Source organism: Arabidopsis lyrata (assembly GCF_000004255.2).
Source record: "Arabidopsis lyrata subsp. lyrata unplaced genomic scaffold ARALYscaffold_3, whole genome shotgun sequence".
Classification (NCBI taxonomy): Eukaryota; Viridiplantae; Streptophyta; class Magnoliopsida; order Brassicales; family Brassicaceae; genus Arabidopsis; species Arabidopsis lyrata.
The window spans coordinates 13,885,215-13,910,172 of NW_003302553.1; the positions used below are offsets into that span (position 1 = coordinate 13,885,215).

Consider the following 24,958-nt stretch of genomic DNA (forward strand, 5'->3'; position numbering starts at 1 on the left):
CCTATTAGTCTTACTCTTTCGCAGCCGCTGTCTACCTCATCAATAGGATGCCTACTCCAACTCTTGCCAATTCTACGCCGTTTCAACGTCTCTTCAATGCCGATCCCAACTATAACAAGCTACGAACCTTTGGATGTTTGTGTTACCCGTGGCTTCGTCCGTATGGCCAGACCAAGTTCAGTCCAAAATCATCTCCGTGTGTTTTTCTCGGGTATTCTCTCACTCAAAGTGCTTATATTTGTCTAGATCCCTCTACTTCTCGCATATACATCTTACGACATATGGTCTTCCACGAGTCTATCTTTACTTTTTCCCAGCTCTCTTGTCCTTCCGTGCCTACTTCGTCACAAGAAGCTTCCCCAAACACATCTCCTATGACGTCTCTTGCTCCCACTTATAGTCAGCCAGTCTCTACACCTTCTCTCCCGTCTCCAGATCACTCACCGGACAAGTCAACGGCTCCTTCACCATTACTTGCTACGCATCTACACAAGCTGAGCAACACACGGCAACCGACACGGTCACAACCAACATTCACTCTATGGTAACGCGAGGGAAAAACAACATTCACAAACCAAACCCAAAATATGGTATGACAGCACAACTTGGCGAGATTGAACCAAGTACTCACACGCAGGAACTTAAAGATGAAAAATGGAGAAGAGCAATGAGTGATGAAATTGATTCTCGGAATCGGAACCATACATGGGATCTTGTTCCACCAGACATTGCTCAAAATGTGGTAGGAAATCGGTGGGTGTTTCGCATCAAGCGTTTACTGGATGGCTCTATTGAACGCTACAAAGCGCGTCTCGTGGCGAAAGGGTTCCATCAACGACCGGGAGTTGATTTCTATGATACTTTCAGCCCGGTAATTAAACATGCCACGATCCGACTTGTTCTTGGTATAGCCGTAGCTAGTGACTGGCCCTTACGGCAACTTGACGTTAACAACGTCTTTCTTCAAGGTCGCCTCAAAAGTTTATATGCAACAACCACAAGGGTTCACGGATCCAGATAAGTCTCATCATGTATTTTGCCTTAATAAAGCCATTCATGGATTAAAACAAGCTCCAAGGACCTGGTAAAATGAGCTTCGCTCATTTCTCTTGCAGATTGGTTTCATAAACTCTCTCAATGACGCGTCTCTATTTGTCCTTGACAAGGCTCCGGTTCTCATCTACATTCTTGTATACGTTGATGACATTGTTGTTACAGGAACTGGACATGTTGAAGTTAACAAGGTGATCCAATTGTTGGCTGACCGGTTTCCTCCATCTCACGCAGACCAAATACATAACAGATTTGCTGGTTCGCACTCGGATGGTTAATGTCAAACCCGTCTCTACACCGATGTCGTCTAGCGTCTCTCTCATGGCTACACCAGGCGTGGCTCTTTTGGACCCAACATTTTATCGCGCAACCGTTGGTAGTCTTCAATACTTGGCTCTCACGCGACCTAACATCTCCTTTGCGGTAAACCGGCTCTCTCAATTCATGCATGCTCCCATGACCATTCATGAAGAAGCTGTCAAAAGATTGTTACGCTACCTCTCGGGAACTGTCACTCGAGGTCTGTTTTTCTCCGCCAAATCTCCTCTCAATCTTCATGCTTTCTCGGATGCTGATTGGGGAGGTGACAAGGATGACTATTCTTCTACTGGAGCATACATTGTCTATCTAGGCAAACAACCAGTTTTGTGGTGCTCACGCAAACTCAAAGGAGTAGCTCGTTCATCAACGGAGGCGGAGTATCGTGCTCTCACCGAAGCAGCATCGGAGATTAAATGGATCACTTCACTTCTCTCCGAACTTGGTGTCAACTCAGCCTCAACACCAACGCTCTTTTGTGATAACATTGGTGCGACATACCTCTCGGCCAACCCGGTATTTCACTCTCGTATGAAACACCTCGCTCTCGATTATCACTTCGTTCGTGAACAAGTTCAAGGTGGTGTCTTACGTGTCTCTCATATTTGCTTGGCTGATCAGTTGGCGGATGCCCTCACCAAACCTTTACCGCGAGCACGCTTCACGGATCTTGCTGTCAAGGTTGGCCTTCGTAACCGACGTCCATTTTGAGGGGGCGTGTTAGGATCTCTTGTGAATATTCTAGAATATACTCTGTATAGAATATGGAACGTGTCTTATGTATAAATACTCCTCTCTTATGATTAATAGAAATCAAGTTTTCACAAAACCTACATAAAATCGCTTAGAGGAGGTAAGTTTCTTAGCTGTGTGTGAGATAATGGTTGTTGTTGAATTAAAAAAAAAAACTCTCATGAACTTTTAGCCTCCTTCGGGAAACATTTTATTTTTTGCTTTTTGGTTAATGATTAGTTTGCAATGTTTTTGGCATGATAGGTGGTTCTCTTTAGGTCCTCTTATTAAGGTCGTCGACCAAATTAAAATGGTCCAAGAGACTTAGGCCCCCCTCCCATTTCCGATAAGAAAGCAATTAAACTACAAATTCAATCACAAGCTTTATAAAACGCTTCAAATTAAAGTAAAGCATTCAATCGGTGGTTTAACGGAGATAAGCTAAGCATAAATCTTTTGTTTTTATTTTAGTTTTTCCTAATTGATTTGCATTCAAATAGAAGAGTAACAATGCAAGTAAGGATAGGAGTCATATGACTTTTTGGAGGTTTGAAAGTAGGGAGAGAGATACGCATGCAAATATGTATTGTATTAGATGGACTAAGTAGTACTGAGGTAGAGAGTGATGATTGACACTAGTCTCTAATGATTGTTGCCGCGACTTCCTAGGTCACCACGACCTACAATCCTCTATATATCTTGAAACTTTTGTGAAACTTTCATGGGTCTTTCCCATAAGATCTGTTGTGCCGTACATTCGAGATCAAGATCCGGCAAACCAAATTTGTTGTCTCCCTGTGCTTCATCCAGATTCTCCATGATGTGAGTATCTTTTGATGGAGAATTAGCATGAATATTTGTTGAGTGTTATAAAGTAATAAAATATAAAATAAAGTGGTACAAGGTACTATGACGTTACACAATTTCATTTGGATTTATGAGATTCTAGAGATTGATTTCGACCAAGCCTCACTGGTCAATTCATGCAAATTTTAAGGAGTGACATTTGCATCATTTCATAAATCATTGCAACTTTCGGTTTGCTTGCAATGAAAGTTATGCCACCGGTTTCTAATTGCAATGAAAGTTATGTCAACGAAAGTTGTAATGGTTCCTGAAGTAAATCAAATGTTTCAATGGTTTAATGAAACGGTTGCAACAATTTATTTAAATATATATATTTTAGTAATTAAAAATTAAAAAATATTTTATGAAATTTATACCGAGAGATGTGGTTATATATCCTATACTATTATTTGGAAAGTACAATTTACAATTACTCTTAATTAACCTTCTCCTTTGTAAAAGTTTACTTAAGAATGCCATTAGAAATAAAATTTTATAGAGTAAATTAATTCTACTCATTAAGGATAAACAAGTCAAATACTATTTTATGCAATTTAATTAATTTAATTTAATTATAAAACGAAAATCTATTATTAATTTCTTTAAAAAGAATGACAAATCAAAATAAACATATAAGATTTGATATCTAATTTACCATATTAATTTGTTATTAATCATTATACTTCACCTCTCATCTTTATATGATTCTATTTCTATAAATAAATAAATCATTATATCATGTATATAATTAAAAAAGTAAAAAAATTTCCGCATATATATACCATGATTTAAAATTTTAAAAATAAATATAAATTATTCAATGTATGAAAGAACAAATTTAACTGGTCAAAAATTCATATTTGAGTAATAGATTCCTTTTTTTTAATATCATCAATACTTAATAGATCAAAAAAATTTATGAAGTATAAATACTCTAATTTGATTTTTTAAAACAAATATTTAAAATAGGCGGCGGGTTGAATATAGTATATAGTATGATGAAATGAGTTATGATCCTTATAACTATTTGAATATTTATATTTAATTTCATATCATTTTTTAAAAAAATTCATAATTTTACATACTACAATAAATGTTTTTAAAGATTTTAATTTTGAACATTTTAAAAAAGTTTAATTTAATATATTAAAGAATATCATAAATATTCAATAGATTAAAAAGATAAAAAAAATTATAAATACATTAATTTGATTTTCCAAAAAGATATGTTTAAAATATTTATAATAGGCAGCGGGTTAAATGTAATGTATTATATGGTAGATAGTTATGATCCTTATAACAGACGGTATTTTAAGATTTTATAATGGGATGGGTTAAATAAGGTTTGACACTTCTAAATATTTGAAAATTTTATTCTGCAAGCAATTTTAAAAATAATAAATAATAGATTGTGCCGCAATATTTTCATAGGGATTGTAAAAATGAAAATATAGACTCCATACACGGATTGAGTTTGGTATTATTATATACTAAATATATGTTCATAACATATTTGATTATGTGAATAATTGGTAAATTCCGTAATTATCTCAAACAAATCTCTATTTCAACAACCAATGAATCAGAATTTGAAAAAATAATTTCCTAAATTAATTCAAAATAATAGCTAATTTTCTTAAGTAATTCAAAATAATCTACGTTTTAGATGCGATTCATTTATGATATTTTGATTTTTGATCTAACTATATTATATGAACTCTCATTTTGTGGTTGTTAACATAAATTAAATGATTGTTCAAACAATATTAATTTTTTTTTAAAAATAATCTTATTTTCTGTTTTCATAATTTAAAAAAATATCCATAATTGAATACTATAGAAAAAGGAAAATATTCATTCTAATATTATATATAGACTGACAAAAAAATATTATATTTTCACTTACTATAATAATATATCACAACTTTATTCTAAAACATAAAATTTATAAATTTTGTAATAAATAAAATTCAACCCGTACTGTAGTACAGGTGATGATCTAGTCTATATTAGTAGTTTTGCAGTCACTTTTGAGTTGAGTGGATAAATTTTTTCTCGGATACTTTGGATACCCGAGCCATTTACAAATTTTGGTCATAAAAAGTTTGTTGGGTCGGGTTATATTTAACCCAACTCATACACTGGATATTCTATATTTAATAATTTAGATATTTAGTGGATTTGATTAAAATTAAGAATTATGATTTTTTTTTTTTTTTGTCATCCGAAATTAATTAGAACTCAAAAGAGCCATTTCTGAGGAATGTTGTTTACATAAGTGATATGAAGCGGTTATGTACGAACTTTTCGTGCCAGATTATCCGCCTTAACATTAGCCCTACGAGAAATTAAAGATAAAGAAAAAGATGAAAACTCCTCCTTGTCGCTCTGAAATTCCTGCAAGTACACTGAAAACGCCGGCCATTCGGTTGGAGAAGACACCATCTTCACCAGGTCTGAACAGTCTGTAAAGAACGCTACCTCTTGATTATTTGCACCAATCATACACTTCATCGCCCAGAGAAGGGCCTCAACTTCGGCATGTAGTAAAGATAGACTTCTACGGAGATTCGCATCTCCCATGGTTAGCGGCTCTCCATTTGGCGATATACAGTACCAGCTTGTACCAGAGAACTTATCACTTTCTTTCCATAATCCATCCACAAAACAACGGTATCCCAAATACTCCGCCTCAAGTGAAACCTCTCTCACTCGAATTTGATTTACCAAGTGCACAGAACCATGATTTTCATTATGGAGCTCAATTTGAGCGGACTGCCACAATTGTGCCTCTTTTTCCGCTAATTGTAATACTTCTACTGGGTCTGTATCTATGGGAAGGCTGATGAACCAACTTCCATAGGTATTCTCCAAAATAAGTGATCCAAATTCGTAAAATTAGATTCTGTGGGGAAAATCCCTATAGCCGTAGGAATCTATGAAAGTGCCCAAATCTGTCGTGCCGGGTGGCACTGAAAGAGTGTATGATTGATTGTTTCCTCTGATGCGCCACATCTGGCACATCCCGTGTCACAATCAATTCCTCTATTCCGCAAATTTTCCGTAACCGGTACACATCCCGTTAAGATTTGCCAAATAAAATGGCGTATCTTAAGTGGACACTGCACTTGCCCAGAATATGCTTTTAACGGGTTGATGTTAGGACCAAAAAAGTTTAAATTGGTCTCCGACTTTTCCATCCGTGTAGAATGATATCCCGATTTGACTGTGTATTTTCCAGATTTTGTAAAATGCCAACCCAAAAAATCTTCTTTTGTTGGTGCACCCACAGGTATGACGCTTATTAGAGCGACATCTTCTGGATTAAAGATCGCTCTTAAGAGATCAATATTCCAAAAGTTTGACTGACTATCTATAAGGTCTTTAACTTTTAAAGATGGGTCAGCAACTGAACCATTACTTTTTGCTGGTCTCGGGAATTGAGCTGGAATCCAGGGATCCTCCCACACCGAGATGGATGTCCCAGATCCGACTCTTTTAATAAGTCATTTATTAACCAGAGATTTAGAATTATGATTTTCCTATCATCTTTGTTTGATTTGTTTTTAACTGTTTTGAATCATCATATAATACATAAGGTAAAAAAAAAAATCAATTTTTTTTCTGCATATACTGTGATTCAAAATTTTTAAAACGGGCATAAATTATCCAATTGACAAAAATATGTGTTCAACTTTCTACATCGATTAAAATATTTAGACAATGATTCAGAATTATATCATAAATAAGATCAACATTAATAAAATAAATGAGTTTTTTAGCGGGACGGGTTTGGCGGAACGGGTTTTTGAATCAACAATAATAAAAATATTAAATATCATTAATCCGCCGCTTCAATACGGATTAAATCCTTAATCTTTTTTAATATCACCAATATTAGACATATTAAATCAGTCTCAATTAGAAAAGATTGTATAAAACCAAAATTTGTCCCGTGGTATAATGTTACTTCATAACAATTGTAAACCATAAAATATAAATATCTTAGAAAATGATAAAATTGGCAAACTTTTATATATAATAAATAATCGTTAAATTTTAAAAATTACTACTTTTAGAAAACAAATCACGGGACAGGTTAAGAAGTTACAGGACGGGTTATATTTCGGAACGAAGTTATATGGTCGACGATTTTGAATCAATATTTATAAAATTTTAAAATATCATTAACATTCCTCTTTAATACACATTAAATCTTCAGTTTATTAAAATATAAATGTCTTAGAGAATTATATGATTTGTAAATTTTTATATATAACAAATAATAATTAAATTTTAAAATAAAAAAAAATCACGGGACGAGTTAAGAAATTACAGAACGGGTGATATTTTGGAACGGGTTTATATGGCGGAGAAATTTGAATCAATATCTATAAATATCATTAACATGCCGCTTTAATACGGGTTAAATCTTCAGTTTATTAACAATTGTCTTGTGGACTCGTGGTATACCGTTACTTAATAAAAATTGTAAACTATAATATAAATAAATATTTTATAAGGAGATACAATTTACAAAATATTTTTATAGTTACTTGAAAAATAAATCATCTCGCGGTGTACCGTAGATTAAAATCTAGTGTATATATATACCCGCTATCCTGACCCTCGACTACGCTCTCAGAGACTCACTCAGAAACTCTCGGATTTTTGGTGTAAGGAACAAATGAAACAGAATGGGTGGTATTTATAGTATGGGAAGGTCGGTGGGCAAGCATGAGGTGGACGGATAGGTATAAACAAGTTTATCCGGAACTCTATCCATTTGCGCGGATAGGGATGGTCGATCTTATATGTATGCACGGATAGACTTGAAAAAGTTTATCCGCAACGGATAGGTTTGAACGAACATATCCATATTTGTTTCTATCCATTTCTCATACTTATCCTTTTTCGTTCCTATCTTCTTGCTAGCTCGCGGAGAATGCTCGTATCTGATTTGTGTACTGCCGATAATTGCTCCGCTCGACCGTTTTCTGTACCGTCTCACCAAAACTAAATTTCTTTGTCCATCCTTGAATTTTCCTCAACAATCTTCAAATTTTCTTCGATCAAAACTTTGGTATTTGTCCTTGAATACCTTAGCTCAGTTCCAACAATTTATTTTCTTCAATCTTGGTCCACTTTTCCTCAATAGCCATTTCGGGGCCAATTCCTAGTCTTGGTGACGGGTATGACAAAGATAGTCAGAATTCACATCTAAGAACATCTCCAATGGCAAAGTATCTCACCAATATAATATTAATATTTTTATGTTTAATTTATTTAGAGAAACTCATACTAAAATTATAGGGAAATTGTTAGAAATACCCTTTTTGGTGTGCCCCTTTTCAAAAATGCTCCTTTTAGATGTCCATTTTCAAAAATGCCCCTTTTTAAATCTGAAATTTTATAAAGTTTTATTAGGTTTATAAGGTACTTATGGATTGTAACTACTACTTGAAGACTCGATCCAAGTATTTATAAGGTTTTATAAGATGTTTTAAAAGGTTTTACAAGTTATTTTAAAGGATTTTTAAGGTTTTTCAAAGGTTTTACAAGATATTTTAAAGGTTTTTAAAGGTATTTAAAATGCATTTATAAGGTATTTATAAAGTATTTATAAGATTTTAGATACATAGAAATGTAGTTTGTGTATGTTTTAATAATATTACATACATATTTGGGTAAATCTTATATTTTTAACAGCATTTTTTATAAGGTTTTAAAAAAAGGGTATTTTTGAAAAGTGGCATTGAAAAAGTGGTATTTTTGCAAAAGCCCCAAAATTATACTTCCATTAGTGAGAGATATTTTATGGGTATCTCATTAATATAATATTCATATTTTTATATTAAATTTAATATCTCAATAATATTTTTAAAAATATCAAATCACATCTTAAATATAGTTATTCAAACTAAATAAATATATTTATTTAGTTTAGTAAATAATATAAGTATGAATATTAATAATTTAAAAAGCAACAATTAATAGTACTATTAACTATAAATAATATTATTAAAGAGTTTATTATTTTTAAAACCACAATTAAACATAAATCAAACTTTAAATTACATATAAAACCATGATAAAAGATATATAAATTAAACATAAATTACATATAAAACCATGAAAACATAAATTAAAATGCAAAAAAACATATAAAACCATAATAGATAATATAGTTAACTTGATTTTACTTTTCACTTGATGATGCGCCAAACTTTTGTCATATATGTTCAGCTAATTAAGCCGAGAGTGTTGCCCAAATTAGTAGGCATAGTTGTAGAATATGTAGAATCCACTTGTGTACTCTCATTTTATTTTACTTGTTGGAATTGAGAGACATTATATTGAGTGTATTTGTTTCGTTCATCTTCTACTATTATATTGTGCATTTTCTTTGTTGAAGTCAGGTTTTCTTAGATAAGCAATTTTAGATAATTTCCAAAATTATGGAAATTTATAGAAATGTTTGTGTAAGCTTGAAGATAGTTTTGCATTATTTCATGAGATATTTTTGATGATTCAATTTTAAATCCATATATATGAAATCACAATTATATATTAATCTAAAAAATATTCCAAAATATAAATTTAAAATTTAAAATTTAAAAAAAAAAATTTCTTATATAACACTATTGTATTAATTAAAACAATATTACTTTAATTTTGTGTATTAAGCTTAACTAACACCAATTAAAACTAATATTGTTATATAATTTAAACTTATCCATAATGAAGCTTGATATATAGATAATTTTATTTTGTGAATTTCTTAGAAAATGAAATTTTAAAATAACAAACATATAAAGTATATAACTAATATTATAAACTATAAATGATTTGACTTGTTACAAAAATTTAAACTAATAAGAAAGTGACATGTAGAAGGGAGAGAGGGTTTCTCATGGTTTCTCAAATGAGAAAGGATTCTAAACAAAACAAAATTGATTTAAAAAATACTACTTCCTCCGTTTCAACATATAAGACGTTTTAGTTAAAACTCCTAACTGAGAGAGTCAAGGGCAGCTCTTACCCTGCCAAGCCAATCTAGATGTCTTACGAAATATTCACTTTTAAAAAGTTCAACCAATCATGAATGAGACTGCATAATATAAATAATCAAAAAATATTAAATTAATATATAATTTGCATAGAAACTTGAAAACATTTGCATAGAAACGTGTTACATTTTGAAACGGAGGGAGTATTATATTAAGTTTTTTTGTTTAATTTTAATTTGAGTTTCTTCGTAAAAACTACCTATATATGGAGATGGTCTAACGACACTTGTTCTGGAAATGAAGGCAAGTCTTTACAAACTTTACTAGGCATAAAATTTTAAATTCTACAGTAAAAACACTACAGAACTAAAATCTACCAAAATTTCTACAACTAAAAATCTAAAGTCACATCCAAAAGGACCAAAACCAACCAAGCCCAATGAAACATTGTGTTTCATTATTAAGTCAAACTAGATTTTAACCCGCGGTGTTTAATTTTAAAGTTAGTATAAAACTATTTTGTAAATTGTATCTCCTTATAACATATTTATTTATATTATAGTTAACAATTGTTATTAAGTAACGGTATACCACGAGTCCACGAGACAATTATTAATAAACTAAGAATTTAACCCGTATTAAAGCGGTATATAAATATTGATTCAAATTCGTCCGCCATATAAATCCTTTCCGAAATATAACTCGTTCCGTAATTTCTTAACCCGTCATGTGATTTGTTTTTAATTTAAAATTTAATGATTATTTATTATATATAAAAGTTTACAAATCATATCATTTTCTAAGACATTTATATTTTAATAAACTAAAGATTTAATATGTATTAAATTGGCATGTTAACGATATTTATAATTTTTATAAATATTGTTATTAAGTAACATTATACCACGGGACAATTTTTGGTTTTATACAATCTTTTCTAAATGAGACTGATTTAATATGTCTAATATTGGTGGTATTAAAAAAAAAGGATTTAATCTGTATTGAAGCGGCGGATTAATGATATTTTAATCTTTTTATTATTGTTGATTCAAAAACCCGTCCCGCCAAACCCGTCCGGCCAAAAAACTCATTTATTTTATTAATGTTGATCCTTTTTTTTTTTAATGTTGATCTTATTTATGATATGATTCTGAATCATTGTTTAAATATTTTAATCGATGTAGAACATTGAACACATATTTTCGTCAATTAGATAATATATGTCCGTTTTTAAAATTTCGAATCACAGTATATTCAGAAAAAAAATTGTTTTTTTTTTACTTTATGTATTATATGATAATTCAAAACAGTTAAAAACAAATCAAACAAAGATGATAGGAGAATCATAATTCTAAATCTTAATCAAAAATCTTCTAAATATCTAAATTATTAAATATGGAATATCCGGTGTATGAGTTGGGTTAAATATAACCCGACCCAACAAATTTTTTGTGAATGATTTTAAAAAACGGGTCGGATTTCCGATTAACCCATAATCATTTTTACCCACCCGTCACCAAAGTGTTGCAAAGATACTAGTATAGATAAAGTTCTTACTTTCTAGGGTCTTATTTGTTATTTTGTGAAAATCAAATATCCTTCTTGCAAAATTTGTTTTTAGACAATAAAAGTTGTGGCTGCACTATTAACCCTATTGCTGAGCAGCCGAAGCGTTTAGCAATTTGCATTAGTTTAGTCTTCCTCGTCTAATCTTGGAAGCTTTTAAAGTTGTGCTGCGATTGTCCCCGTCTTTTTTTTTCGAGAGAGGTATAATTTTTAAAATCTTTCTACTTTTTAATTTCCTTGACTGTTTTCAGTTTCTCAAACGTTGTAACTTTGTAAAGAAAAAAAGCTGTTTAGAACTATGTCCGATAGTGGAATCTATATTTTTGTTTTGATTCTTTGATTTTTTCAATTTACAAAAATTGTGTGTAGGAGTCATCATCGAGATAGATGGAGACAAAAGTTGACACGACGATTACTTGGAAGATAAAAAGTTTTTCTTCTTTGCAATCAGCATCAGTTTATTCTGATCAATTCGTTGTTGGTGGCTGTATATGGTATGAAGATAAACTCTTTTCTAATGTTTTTCGTCCAATTTAGGTTCAACTTTTTGTCAGAAAAAGAAAAGAAAAAATTAAGTTAAATGACTGTTTTTGTTTGGTTTTCGCAGGCGTCTTCGGGTCTATCCCAAGGGAAATAACAAGGCTGGTTATTTGTCTCTGTATCTAGACGTTCCTAATAAAGAATCATTGCCTATTGGATGGAGAAGACATGCTAAATTATCTTTAAGTTTAGTAAATCAATTTTCGGGAAAACTCTCTCTACTAAAAGGTTATTGTTTTCTAGGCTTGCTTCTTTACGGTTTATGTTAGTTTTATGCTTCTGTGTTAAGTTGTGAACATTAATATCATATCCATTGGAGATGTAACTGATGAGATGAAATATGTTTTGAGATCTTGCAGACACTCAACACTGGTTTGATCAAAAGGTTCCTGACTGGGGCTATTCACAAATGATTACCCTCGCCGAACTTAACAACAAAAGGGGATTTCTGATGAATGAAGAACTTATAGTTGTTGCCAAGATAGAGGTTCTTGAAGTTGTAGGAAATTTAGATGTATCAGAAGAATATTCACCAGTAATGAAAACCATAGATGTCAATGGGTTTCAAGTTCTTCGTTCACAGGTAAAACAAATAAGAAAAAATATAACACTTTCTGTTGTTTTTGTAGAAACTCCAACCACAAGATGTTATTCTGTTTTGAAACAAGAATATGAAAAATACTTTTAAATGCAAAAAATATGAAAGATTCAAAAGAGTTTCGCATTGTATACTTCACTTTCTTTATATATGTACAAGCTTTAGATATGTTGTGATTTTACTTTTATGTTCCACTCGCAGGAAGAATCTGTGAAGTCTTTATTTGAAAGACATCTAAATATTGCATCAAAATTTCGTCCAAAGAATTCATACCTGAAGACGGCGTACATGAATGTCCTCTTGAGTTTAACCCAAACGATATGTCAATCTCCTCAAGAACTCTCCAATGATGATCTCTCTGATGCTGGCGCTGCATTGGCATATTTGAGAGAAGCAGGGTTTGAGTTGGATTGGTTGGAGAAGAAACTTGATGAAGTAAAGGAAAAGAAAAAGAAAGAAGAGGCTTGTTTGGCCCGGATACAAGAAATCGACGAACAGCTTCAGCCATTTAAGAAGACGTACTTAGACCTTGAAGCTCAGATAGATAAGGAGAAAGAAGAGTTGTTAGCAGCTAGAGCTCCTCTCTCCTTGAACGATGACAATGTTGTCTGATGACTTTTGAGTTCTTGGACACTTGGATTTCTCTTTTGCTTGTCTTTTGATGTTTTATCTCCCTTGATGTGGAAATTTCTTGATTTAGGATGTTGCTATATTTTTTTTTTCTATAAAATTGTGTTTCCGATCTATTAGCACACATTCTCCTCCTTGATTTAGTATTTTTCCTCTAATAAATTGACCTTTTTGAAGAAGGTTCGATTACTAACATGTTTACCTTGAACGAAGTAACTAGAAAGATTGTTCGAGGATTAATGAAAAACCACTTGTTATCGTCTTATCGAGAATGAATAAACAATGAAACGTTATGTTTCTATATTATGTCATATAAACGTTCTTATATAATGATCAGGGTCAGTTTTACTATTTTGTGAAGGTCATTGTTTTAAAAATAATTTAGGGAAAGTCAAATGCTTTTCTTGCAAATTATCTTTTAGACTTTATGCCAAATCTTATTAACTAACCCTAGATATGAGTCTTCCTATTCCTAATATAAAACTTGAAAGCTTAAAAGTTGTGGCTACACTGTTTCAGTACATCGTTTTGTCTGACTTTCGACCTCACTCTGAGAGGTAAATACTAAAATTATATTTAATCGTTCTACTTTTTTAAAAAAAAATTTCCTTGACTATATTTAGTTTCTCAGACGTAGTAACTTGTAAAGAAATAAATAAAAGCTGTTTAGAAAGATGTTCCATAGTGGAATCTTAATCTTTCTTTTGGTTTTGTTTCTCGAGATTGTTCTTTCACTTTTCGATTTACAAAAATTGTGTGTAGGAGTCATCATTGAGATCAATGGAGACAACAGTTGATACCACGATTACTTGGGTGATTAAAAATTTCTCTTCTTTGCAATCTGCACCAATTTATTCTGATATATTAGTTGTTGGTGGCTGCAAGTGGTAAGATGATAAATTGTTTTCTAATTTTTTTCGTCCAATTTAGGGTTTACAGGATAATATTTTTTTATTGTTTTTCTATTGTTTTTGCTTGCAGGCGTATTAAGGCCTTCCCCAAGGGATATTATAACAATGATAATATTTCTCTGTTTGTAGACGTTCCTCATAAAGAATCTTTACCTATTGGATGGAGAAGACACGCTAAAATTTCTCTAACTTTAGTAAATCAATTTTCTGAAAAACTCTCTCAACTAAAAGGTTAATGTTTTTGTAGGCTTGCTACTTTATGGTTTATGTTTGTGTCAATTTGTAAACTATTGATGATATTAATCCACTAAAGTAACTGATGAGATGAAATATGTTTTGCGATTTTCCAGAGAGACAGCAGTGGTTTAATCAGAAGTTATCTAGCTGGGGGTTTCTGGCTATGATTCCTCTCACTGAACTGCATGCTAGAAAGGGATTTCTGGTGAATGGAGAACTCAAAGTTGTTGCCAAGATAGATGTTCTTGAAGTTGTAGGAAAATTAGATGTTTCACAGGAATCGTTATCAGTAGTGGAAACCGTAGATGTCAATGGGTTTCAAGTTCTTCCTTCACAGGTAAGACTGTTGTTTTGAAGAAATATTAACCACAAGAGAAGCCATCATGGGTTCTACTAGATGACTTATCTTGTGGTTTGAAATAAGTATATGACAAAAAAAATTCTCTTACACACGTAGAATATATATGAAAAGAATAAACAGTAAGAGTTTCACTATATAGTTCAGTTTCTTGATATATGTACAAGTTTCAGATATATATGTGTGGTTTTACTTTATATATCCTTTTCACATGCAGGTAGAATCTGTGAAGCGTTTGTTTGAAAAACACCAAGATATTGTATCAAAGTTTCGTCTAAAGAATCCATATTTGAAGACGGCGTGCATGAATGTCCTCCTGAGTTTGATCCAAACGTTGTGTCAATCGCCTCAAGAACTCTCCAATGATGGTCTCTCTGATGCAGGTGTTGCACTGGAATATTTGATTGAAACAGGGCTTAAGTTGGATTGGTTGGAGAAGAAACTTGGTGAAGTAAAGGAAAAGAAGAAGAAAGAAGAGGCGTGTTTAGTCCGGCTACGAGAAATGGACGAACAGCTTCAGCCATTTAAGAAGAGGTGCTTAGACATTGAAGATCAGATAAGTAAGGAGAAAGAAGAGTTGTTAGCAGCTAGAAAACCTCTCTCTTTGTACGATGACATTGACAATATTGTCTAATGACTTGAGAGTTCTTGGGCACTTAGATTTAGGTTTTGGTAGGTGTTCTTTGCTTGCGTTTTGATGTTTTATCTCTCTTGATGTGGAAACGTTTTGAGATATAGGATATTTCTATATTTTTTCTTTAAAATTGTGGTGCTGACCTAACAACACATTCTTCTCCTTTAATAAATTGAGGATTAATGAAAAACACTTGTTGAGAGTGAATAAACAAGGCCTCGGCAAAAAAAACCGGACCCGAAATCCGGACCGATACCCGGACCGAAAAAACCTGTTTAAAGCGGTTAAGGGTAAGAGAAAATTATTTCATTGAGTACAGTTTTTGTAAACCCGTGGGTATCGGGTCGGTCCGGATATTACCCGTTACCCAAACAGGGTACCCGAATACCCGAACATATAATTAAATATCCCAAATATTAATTATATATAATTTTAATATAATATAATTATCTAGAATTAAAATTATAAATCTAAATATGTCAATTAACTTTAGACTTCAATACCCAAAACAACCAAACTATCCAAAAATTATTTGTTATGTTTGTCAAAATTTAACAAAATGTATTCAAATATAACTAAATTTATTAAATTTAACAAATTTTAAAGTTTTTTTTTGGTACCCCATATTTTACGTACAAAACTTGATATTTACATATAAAATACCCAAACCGAACGGGTACCTATATTTTTGGGTATTTATAGGGTCTAAATGTTTTTACCGAAACCGACCCGAACCCGACGATACTTGAACCGGACCGATACCGAATGTTTAGAAATACCCGAATGGGTCGTAAATTCATTATCCATTTAATCCGAACCCGAACGGACTACCCATATGCCCAGGGCTAGAATAAACAATGAAACGTTATGTTTCAGTATTATGTCAAATAAACGTCCTTATATAACGACTAGGTTATGGGTCATTTTTGTCATTTTGTGAAGGTCAATGTATAAAAATAATTTAGGAGAAGTCAAATGCTTTTCTTGCAAAATTTCGTTTAGACTTAGGTCAAATCTTACTAACCCTAGATGGCTAGATATGAGGAACGGAAGTGTTTTTATTCCTAATCTAAGCTTCGAAGCCTTTGAAGTTGTGGCTTAATTGTTTCAGTTTCTCAAACGTGGTAATTTGTAAAGAAAAAACTGTTTAGAATGATGTTCCATAGTGGAATCTTAATCTTTATTTGGTTTTGTTTTGTTACTAGATGTTAATTCGCGGTACACCGCGGGCCTAAATATTATTTGATTTTTTTTTTTAATTATTAATTTAAATATTTTATTTGACATATATGAATTTTTTTATTAATTTAAATGTATATATTGATATTGAGAGTTGTATAAATGGTAGAATTAGTAAATTTTAATTTCATTTTAGTAAAAATAGATCCAAACTTCATAATTGTATTTTGATTGTTATATCTAGATTTTCAACCGTCCCGTATTAATATCTTTTATAAATATTTATAATGTATATGTAGATTGTTAATTCTAGGATTTCACCCGTGGTATACCGTTCCGTTCTCGTTCCATCATATAACTCCGTCCATATTATCCGGTTAACTAAATTATTAGAGTTGTAAAATCCAATAAATTATATTGATTAGTTTCAACAATTGTTTATATTTATAGGTCAAAATTAAATTTGTTTGAAAAATGATTTATTTGTTTCTGCAATCATGTTGAAGTGTTTTCTCGAAACCATTTATGTATTAAATGACAACAATTTTATTGATTCAGTATGGAAACAAACTGTTTCAATTACATAAAGTTTTCCACAGTAATAAAACAAAATGTAAAAGTGAAACTAATAAATCATTAAAGAAACCGAACCGTAGTTCTCTAATCCCTCGCTCAATGTCGTCTCTCTTCGAGATGAGCTTTTGCGCAGGTCATCCTTCCCTTCCATCAACCTATATTCTTAGCAAACTTCTGCTATCTTCCAAAAAAAATTTAGACAGAAAGATCTGGAAAAATAAATTCGTGAAAGTGTATCAATAGAGACCCAACTCGAAGGCGAAATATCACAGCTTCTTTATGTTCATAGTGCTGGAAATTGCGACGGCGGGTTTAGATCTGCAATATTAAGGTTAAACATTATTATGAGACAGAGCATAACATTTTCACTGGCTACAAAATTGAACACTATGTGTGTATAACATGTTTATAGAAGTCATACTACTTTTGTTACATGTATAAGCAGAGATAATTAACTTACCTTGTCGGTCAATGGTTCACGACCAAATGGCATAGCAGCTTCAAGATATTCAAAGAAAAGGTCACCAGGAGAGTTACTGTTGGCCTCACTTTCATAACTCGATGAACCAATGCAAGGTTTCTCGTCAAAAGAGACCATGTATAAACTCCAAGAAATGACTCTAGAGTCATTGCTGCCATCGCTACTAATGTCTCTAGGCTATCAATATGTGCAAAGTATTTATACTCGACGAAGTTAGATGTAAGCGTATTTTGATGACCAAGCAAAAAAGATTTGATACCATTTAGAAATTGGAATAAAAGATATGTAATCGTTTATACTATAGGAATATGCTATGATTAGAGTATTAATTGTTTTCTTTATACGCGATTACTCGAATATTAGGAGGGAAAGTTATAGTAAATAGTAAATGAGATTTAATAAAATCATAACTAAATTAGATCTTAGGTAAGGAAAAAAAAATATTTAGTATTAATTAGTTGGAATTAGTTAGATTTGAATACATAAATTGGAGAATATGAAATCAAGATTATAGGAGCATAATCGAGATTATAGGAACAAATAATATATACCACATATCTTTTAAAACCATAAAGGAAAAAAAAACGAATTTAGGTAATGAATGATGTAATCGGGATTAGTTTCCAGAATAATAGGAAAGATTTCGTTTTGCTAATATATCTTCTATTAGAAATTTAATCTGTTGAGATTAGTTTCCATTATATATTATCTCGAATTTATGTATGATAATCATTAAAAATTTAGATTTGATTTCGATTTTATTGTTATTTGATAGCCTAAATCAGAAAATATTACCAAAATAGATTCTTTGTGAAATTAAATATGAAAAACGAATTTATTACTAATTAATGTCGTTTTCCTTTAAAAAATCAAATCAGAAAATATTACCAAAAGAGATTTTTTGTGATATTAAATATGAAAAACGAATTTATTACTAATTAATGTCGTTTTATTTAAAAATATTTCCTTAATTATCTTATCCAGGATCCGAACAGAATTAAACCCGGATAAAACCCGAATCCAAAAGACTTTTTGCAAAAACCCCCTGTAAAAATGTATATGTAGATTAATTCACGAATTTATTTTGGTAACTTGTAATGAAAACATGGTGTAGAAGTCATCATCGAGATCAATGGGGACAAAAGTTGATACGACGATTACGTGGGTGATAAGAGATTCCTTTTCTTTGCAAGATGCATCGATTTATTCTGATAAATTCGTTGTCGATGGCTGCAAATGGTAAGAACATAAATTGTTTTCTAATGTTTTTTTTGCCCAATTTAGGTTAGATGATTGTTTTTTGTTTGGTTTTTGTTTGCAGGCATCTTCGGTTCTATCCCAAGGGATATAATAAGGCTAATTGTTTGTCTCTGTATCTACATGTTCCGGATATTGAATCTTTGCCTATTGGATGGAGAATACACGCTAAATTTTCTCTAACATTAGTAAATCAATATTCAGGAAAACTCTCCAAAATAAGAGGTTATTGTTATCTATATATATATGCTTTACTGCTTTATGGTTTATGGTAGTTTTATGCTTCCGTGTTGAGTTATGGTTTATAATAAAGTTATTTTCACGTAAAACAATATTTTGAGTTTTGTTCTCATGTTTTGGCAAAGTGAGATTGACCTTTCAGAGAATAGCAAATTGAGCTATTTGAGACCAAATTACCCTTAGAGAACAACTATTCTTGTTTGGTTACGTTTCTTAACTCTTCTACAACCAAACTACATGAAAGAAAAAATGATTATATATTTTTTTTACTTAAACATATAAAATTTTTTAGAAAATCAGAATTTAAAGAAAAAAAAATGAAATAATCCGAGTACAAAGGCGAGATGCTCTTTATACTAAAATCAAAGGAAATTTTATTTTAAATCTGAAAATTTGTAGTGAAATAATTGATTTTGCTTCATTATCAAGTAGAGAGATTAGAGTTAATAGATTAAGAGATTTCTGGCGAGTTGGAGAAATGATAAAAATGGTGAAAAAGTAAGTGTTCTTTCGACGGAATCGACTTAATCACCGGACAATTAAACAAAACTCAAACTCTTTAGTTTTTCGAACTTAAGATATGCTAGATGTACAATATTTACATGTAAGAAACATTCAAAATGTATAAAAAAAACAAAATTCTGAGATAACTGTTGAAAACAGCTACAAAATTAGGGATGCAGAGGTTGAAGACGACTGCCAAATTACAATTATACCCTTCATTAAAAATTTTCAGTGTACGTACATGCAATTTATAGTGTACGTATCATTGATTATGTTGACATGTAAATATGTTAGATTATCGTATCTCCAATTTGCGTCTTTGGCGAGTAGAACATAATGTCAATTTACTTTCATGCGATCGATTTTAGTACCCGAATCACAAGTCTTACGAAACCGTTTTCAAAGATCTATTTTTTTTTCAAAATTTGCAGAGAGGCGGAACAGAGTATCGTCTCTCCTGCAAGGAGTAATCTTAATCGAATCTTCGTTAAAAACTTGATGCCTAACCTAAATCAGGATAAATCGTTTTCAAAATTTTGATTTCAAGTATATCTTTCGTATGATCATATCATTTCAGAATTCTCTTTTTTCTTCAATAGCAAACCCAGATTCTGCAAAATTTTCAAGAAATTGATTTTTTGTACTAGGTGTGCTTTCTTCTTTAGTTTTTTTTGTTAACGTACGCAATTTGTGACTTAGACAAAAAGTAAACCATAGTTATATATTTTGTCCCTCTGAATTTCTTCTATGTACGTGTACACAATTTTTTGTGTACGCAATATTGATTTTATAAACGTGTACGCAATATTTATTGATGTAATAAATTAATATTCTACGATAGTCCTACTGGAGATGAAGACATTGTTATTTGCAAAAAAATAAGTGTTTCTAAACATACTCACAACTTACAATGTCTCTCATGTCATACTAATTTATACTTCTGTTTCATCAAGTCAGACATTGACTAAATCATCGAATTCTTCCAAAAATGATGTCTTCCCTTTTGGTTATGACTCACAAATGGTTGAATGTCATAATTCTCTCCAAAATTATCGATGATTTTTCAATCTCGTACACATTCATTAGTATACGTACACGATTCTTTTAATTAACTGAATTTTCATATTAGCTCCACGGTAAATAGAGTGTCACCAACATCTCTGACATGTCATATTCCATATTTCTCAACAAAAATTCAGTCCATCTATTTTAATGTAATTTTTGCTACTACCTTTACTATCGTTTTTAATCGTCATCTTCAACACCCTCTTCGTCATCCCCAATCTCTTTCTGTTCATCCTCTTTATCGTCCTCGACTTCTTCTTCCTCATCTACTTCCTCATCTACTTCCTCAACAACATTTGATACCTCAAATATGGGTTTTGTTGTGTTTTCATCTCTAACCCAAGGTTAGTTTCATCAACAAGGTCCCACATAATGTACATAATATTCACACTTTGCTTATCGGATTGGACAAAATGACATAAAAATGTTTACACTTAGATCCCTACTATGAATAAAAAAAAATATTCGCATTGGTGTTGTTTAGAAGGGAACCTATCAACACAAGAGGATCAAGTACTTGGTATATTACAATAAAATTATATGTGGTTCTGTTGAAGAGAATTATGGTCCTTTTAGGAATTTTTGTAATGTTTGGTATCTACGATAGTGCATACGGCGAGTTAGCCAAATATTATGTATTTAGTACGATATATATGATATTTTTTTGTTTTGATGTTGTTTCTATTTAATTGTTATTTTGAAATTTTTTAGTAAGCGTTATGTTATACGATATTATTTGTTGATAATTAATAAGATTTTAAACTTAACCTATAGACGTACACGATAATATTGAGATACACGTATACGTGTACGACCTCTCCAAACAGTTACATCCTAAAAATGCCTAAATCACATAAGTCTTATACTATGTGCGTACACAAAAATATTTATTGAAGCGTTCATGGTACAACATTAATTTAATTTTTTGACATCAAAATTAAGTTATTTGTATGACTGTATTTTTTTCATGTGTTGTTCATACATGATTTGAATGTTTTGTTTTTATGGTCAAAAAATATTTGAAACGTAAATATACAAATTATTTAGATATTTACGTACATATATACACACGCATTACTACACAAACACATTACTACAGTGTACGTACACATTACTACCGTGTACGTATATATTATTACCGTTACGCACATATGTGTATATGATATTGCTAATCGTGAATAGTCTTCGATGATAATAAATAAAATATTATTTAAAATATAAATAAAAATATGAAAATGGATCTTAAACGATAGAAAAATCGAATTTTAACTAAATGTATAAAAATAATAAATATTTATAAAATGGAAGAGCGAATCATCTACTGACAAGTGTTTAAGATTTTCAAACCACACACGGCTCTGTGTCACTTTAAAACATACTATTCCTCAATATTTTTCTTTAGTTGTGAGGTTTATTTCTACTGCTTCTCGTATTTGACATATAATTTTATAAATTGCGTAACAGAGCTGGAGTTTTGTGAGTCTCATTAGAGTATCATAGTTGGTTTCACTTATTTATTGAAAACATATTATTAATATTTTTTTAATTGAGTTCGTAGAAAACTTGTATGAAATTGGTAAGATATTTTTGGTAGAAATATGTCCTTATTTGAGTTTTTTCTATTTACGTGTATGTAGTTTACGGTATACAAAGTATTGATTATAAAATGAATATGTACTTCTGTTAGATTATGTACTATTGTGGAGACGGTATACGTAATAGTTATAGAGTTTCTATTTTAGTTTTTCGACTTCAAAATACGCAATAAACTAGATTTACAAAATCAATAAATAAATTAAATGTAAAAAAACAAAAGATTATAAGAAAATTGTGAACAATGGCCATAAAATTAAAGTTGCTGAAGAAGAAACCAGGTTAAAGATGAGTACAAAATTAGAATGATGCCTTTGAGTATATGGACGTGTACGTCTTTCACAATATGTACCATTGTTGAGGCAACGTACGTGTAATATTTACAAATTCTTAAATTGCAACATTGGTTAATTCAACAATCGTACGTTGATTTAGGTAAAACAGATCTTCCAATACTAAATTGCACACAATTACCATTCATACGATGTAATTTTGAAACATTCTGAATTCTTGACAACTTGAGCTGTCAAATGCCATGGACAAGTATCATCAACGCAAACCATCTCCAATTTTGTAGGACATGACCTAGGTTGCTTGTAGCAAAAGCATTGTTTGATTGCGAGATAAGACATTGTTTGTTGTATGACTTTTCTGTTCTTAAAAACACTTCACACTAAAAACCTCGCATAATGTACGTACAAATTCCGTGTACGTCATGTTTTTCTTAACACGTACACAGCGACCAAAGATGCCTTCCTCTGGTTCAAATTTTCATTCTTCTTCTTTGCATCTCCACTCACCCACCGTAGTAAATACGGGAATATCCATTACCAACCTGCATCATAAATTCAGCAGAACCCCATTAAATGCAACTCAAAACATGATTATATCTACAAAAAACAAAAAGAATTTCCAAGTACACACTTTTAAACATATATATATATCCTCATTTAGCATTTTCAACAAACAAAATTAGAAAAAAAAATTTATGGGTTTTTATATAAAAAACAATGTTGATTTCGAACACAATCAAGATCCTACTGTGTAATAACAAAAAACTTCTTAACCAACTTGATTACTTACACGATCAATGCTTGTCTTGGCTCCAAACTTTGTAAATCAACAAGATCAAAACTTCTCCAGCATCACATTCATTGAGACTAATTTGTTTGTTTGATGGTTCATGCTTATCTCTTACAATTTTTCAAACGTATAAACTAATATTACAACAAGTAATGATGAGTTTTGCATTAATTGTGACAAGAGTCATGTCTCAACTTTTTGGGCATTAAATACTGATATCTCTTTATTTTTTAATGTTATTACTCCCCTTTTTCACTGTACAGCCGCACAAAAGATTAAATAAAAATATTATCTTAGCCTAACCGGAATAGTGTACCTAACTGAACCGCATAATTGAACCGTACATGGAACAGTACGTCGTTACACTGGAATGGGTAAAATGGTCAGAATTTGGCTAAATTGTCAAAACATGAGAACCAATTCTCACTTTGCCAAACCATGAAAATAAAAGTTGGTCTTCTGCCCTGGCCTGCAATTTACCCATAATAATATTGCAGAGACTCAGCACTGGTTTGATCAGAAGGCTCCTAACTGGGGGTTTCAAGAAATGATTACCCTCACTGAACTTCATGCCAAAGCGGGATTGGTGGTGAATGGAGAACTCACAATTGTTGCCAAGATAGATGTTCTTGAAGTTGTAGGAAAATTAGATGGCTCAGAGGAATCTTCATCAGTAGTGGAAACGGTAGATGTCAATGGCTTTCAAGTTCTTCCTTCACAGGTAAACAATTAGAAAAATATAACTCTTTTTGTTGTGTTTTTGTCTTGTTGTTTAGTAGAAATTCTAACCACAATGTATAGTTCAGTTTCTTGATATATTTACAAGCTTCATATATGATGTGGTTTTACTTTAAATATCTTTTTCACACACAGGTAGAATCAGTGAAGCTTTTGTTTGAAAGTCACCAAGATTTTGCATCAAAATTTCGTCTAAATAATCCATATATGAAGACGGCATACATGAATGTTCTCTTGAGCTTAACCCAAACGCTATGCCGATCGCCTCAAGAACTCTCCAATGATGGTCTCTTTGATGCGGGCGCTGCACTGTCATATTTGAGAGAAGCAGGGTTTAAGTTGGATTGGTTGGAGAAGAAACTTGGTGAAGTAAAGGAAAAGAAGAAGAAAGAAGAGGCTTGTTTGGCCCGGCTTCACGAAATGGACGAAAAACTTCAGCCATTTAAGAAGAAGTGCTTAGACCTTGAAGCTCTAATAGATAAGGAGAAGGAGGAGTTGTTAGAAGCTAGAGCTCCTCTCCCCTAGTACGATGAAAATGTTGTCTTGGGCACTTGGATTTAGGTTTTGCGAGGTGTTCTTTGCTTGCGTTTTGATGTTTCAATTTCGAAAATGAGAGCTCTCTTAATGTTGAAACGTCTTGATATAGGATGTTTTTATATAAGTGCTTTATAGTCGAGGGCTGTTTAGCTTGATTTTGACGTCATTCTTATTCCATTGGTCTTATCATTTACTAATTCGTAATCATGGAAAGGAAATATACCTCAAAGCTGTTTGCGTTCGCCTAACAAGCATTCTCTAAGTATATATGC

General features: G+C 31.6%; 3 protein-coding genes and 1 pseudogene across 4 annotated transcripts; all 4 read left to right on the forward strand.

Annotated features, from left to right (window-relative positions):
* Nucleotides 1–11,603: 11,603 nt before the first annotated feature.
* LOC9319756 (MATH domain and coiled-coil domain-containing protein At2g05410) lies at nt 11,604–13,424 on the forward strand. The gene is made up of 4 exons (XM_002883643.2): nt 11,604–12,019; nt 12,133–12,293; nt 12,425–12,648; nt 12,865–13,424. The coding sequence occupies exons 1-4, from the start codon at nt 11,913–11,915 to the stop codon at nt 13,273–13,275; spliced, it is 903 nt and encodes a 300-aa protein (XP_002883689.2). The 5' UTR covers nt 11,604–11,912; the 3' UTR covers nt 13,276–13,424.
* Nucleotides 13,425–13,618: 194 nt separating this feature from the next.
* Nucleotides 13,619–15,687, forward strand: LOC9319757 (MATH domain and coiled-coil domain-containing protein At2g05410). Of its 2 annotated transcripts, XM_021030605.1 has the most exons (5): nt 13,619–13,850; nt 14,056–14,180; nt 14,275–14,435; nt 14,555–14,778; nt 15,017–15,687. In XM_021030605.1, the coding sequence occupies exons 2-5, from the start codon at nt 14,074–14,076 to the stop codon at nt 15,431–15,433; spliced, it is 909 nt and encodes a 302-aa protein (XP_020886264.1). In that variant the 5' UTR covers nt 13,619–13,850; nt 14,056–14,073; the 3' UTR covers nt 15,434–15,687. The 2 variants fall into 2 exon arrangements, with proteins under 2 accessions (XP_020886264.1, XP_002883690.2); XM_002883644.2 differs by lacking the exon at nt 13,619–13,850 and having other exon boundaries at nt 13,895–14,180.
* Nucleotides 15,688–18,779: 3,092 nt separating this feature from the next.
* LOC9319758 (MATH domain and coiled-coil domain-containing protein At2g05410) lies at nt 18,780–24,955 on the forward strand. The gene is made up of 4 exons (XM_002883645.2): nt 18,780–18,908; nt 18,991–19,151; nt 23,909–24,132; nt 24,285–24,955. Exons 1-4 carry the CDS (start codon nt 18,802–18,804, stop codon nt 24,672–24,674), a joined length of 882 nt encoding a protein of 293 aa, XP_002883691.1. The 5' UTR covers nt 18,780–18,801; the 3' UTR covers nt 24,675–24,955.
* LOC110229821 lies at nt 21,045–22,394 on the forward strand (annotated as a pseudogene).
* Nucleotides 24,956–24,958: the final 3 nt, after the last annotated feature.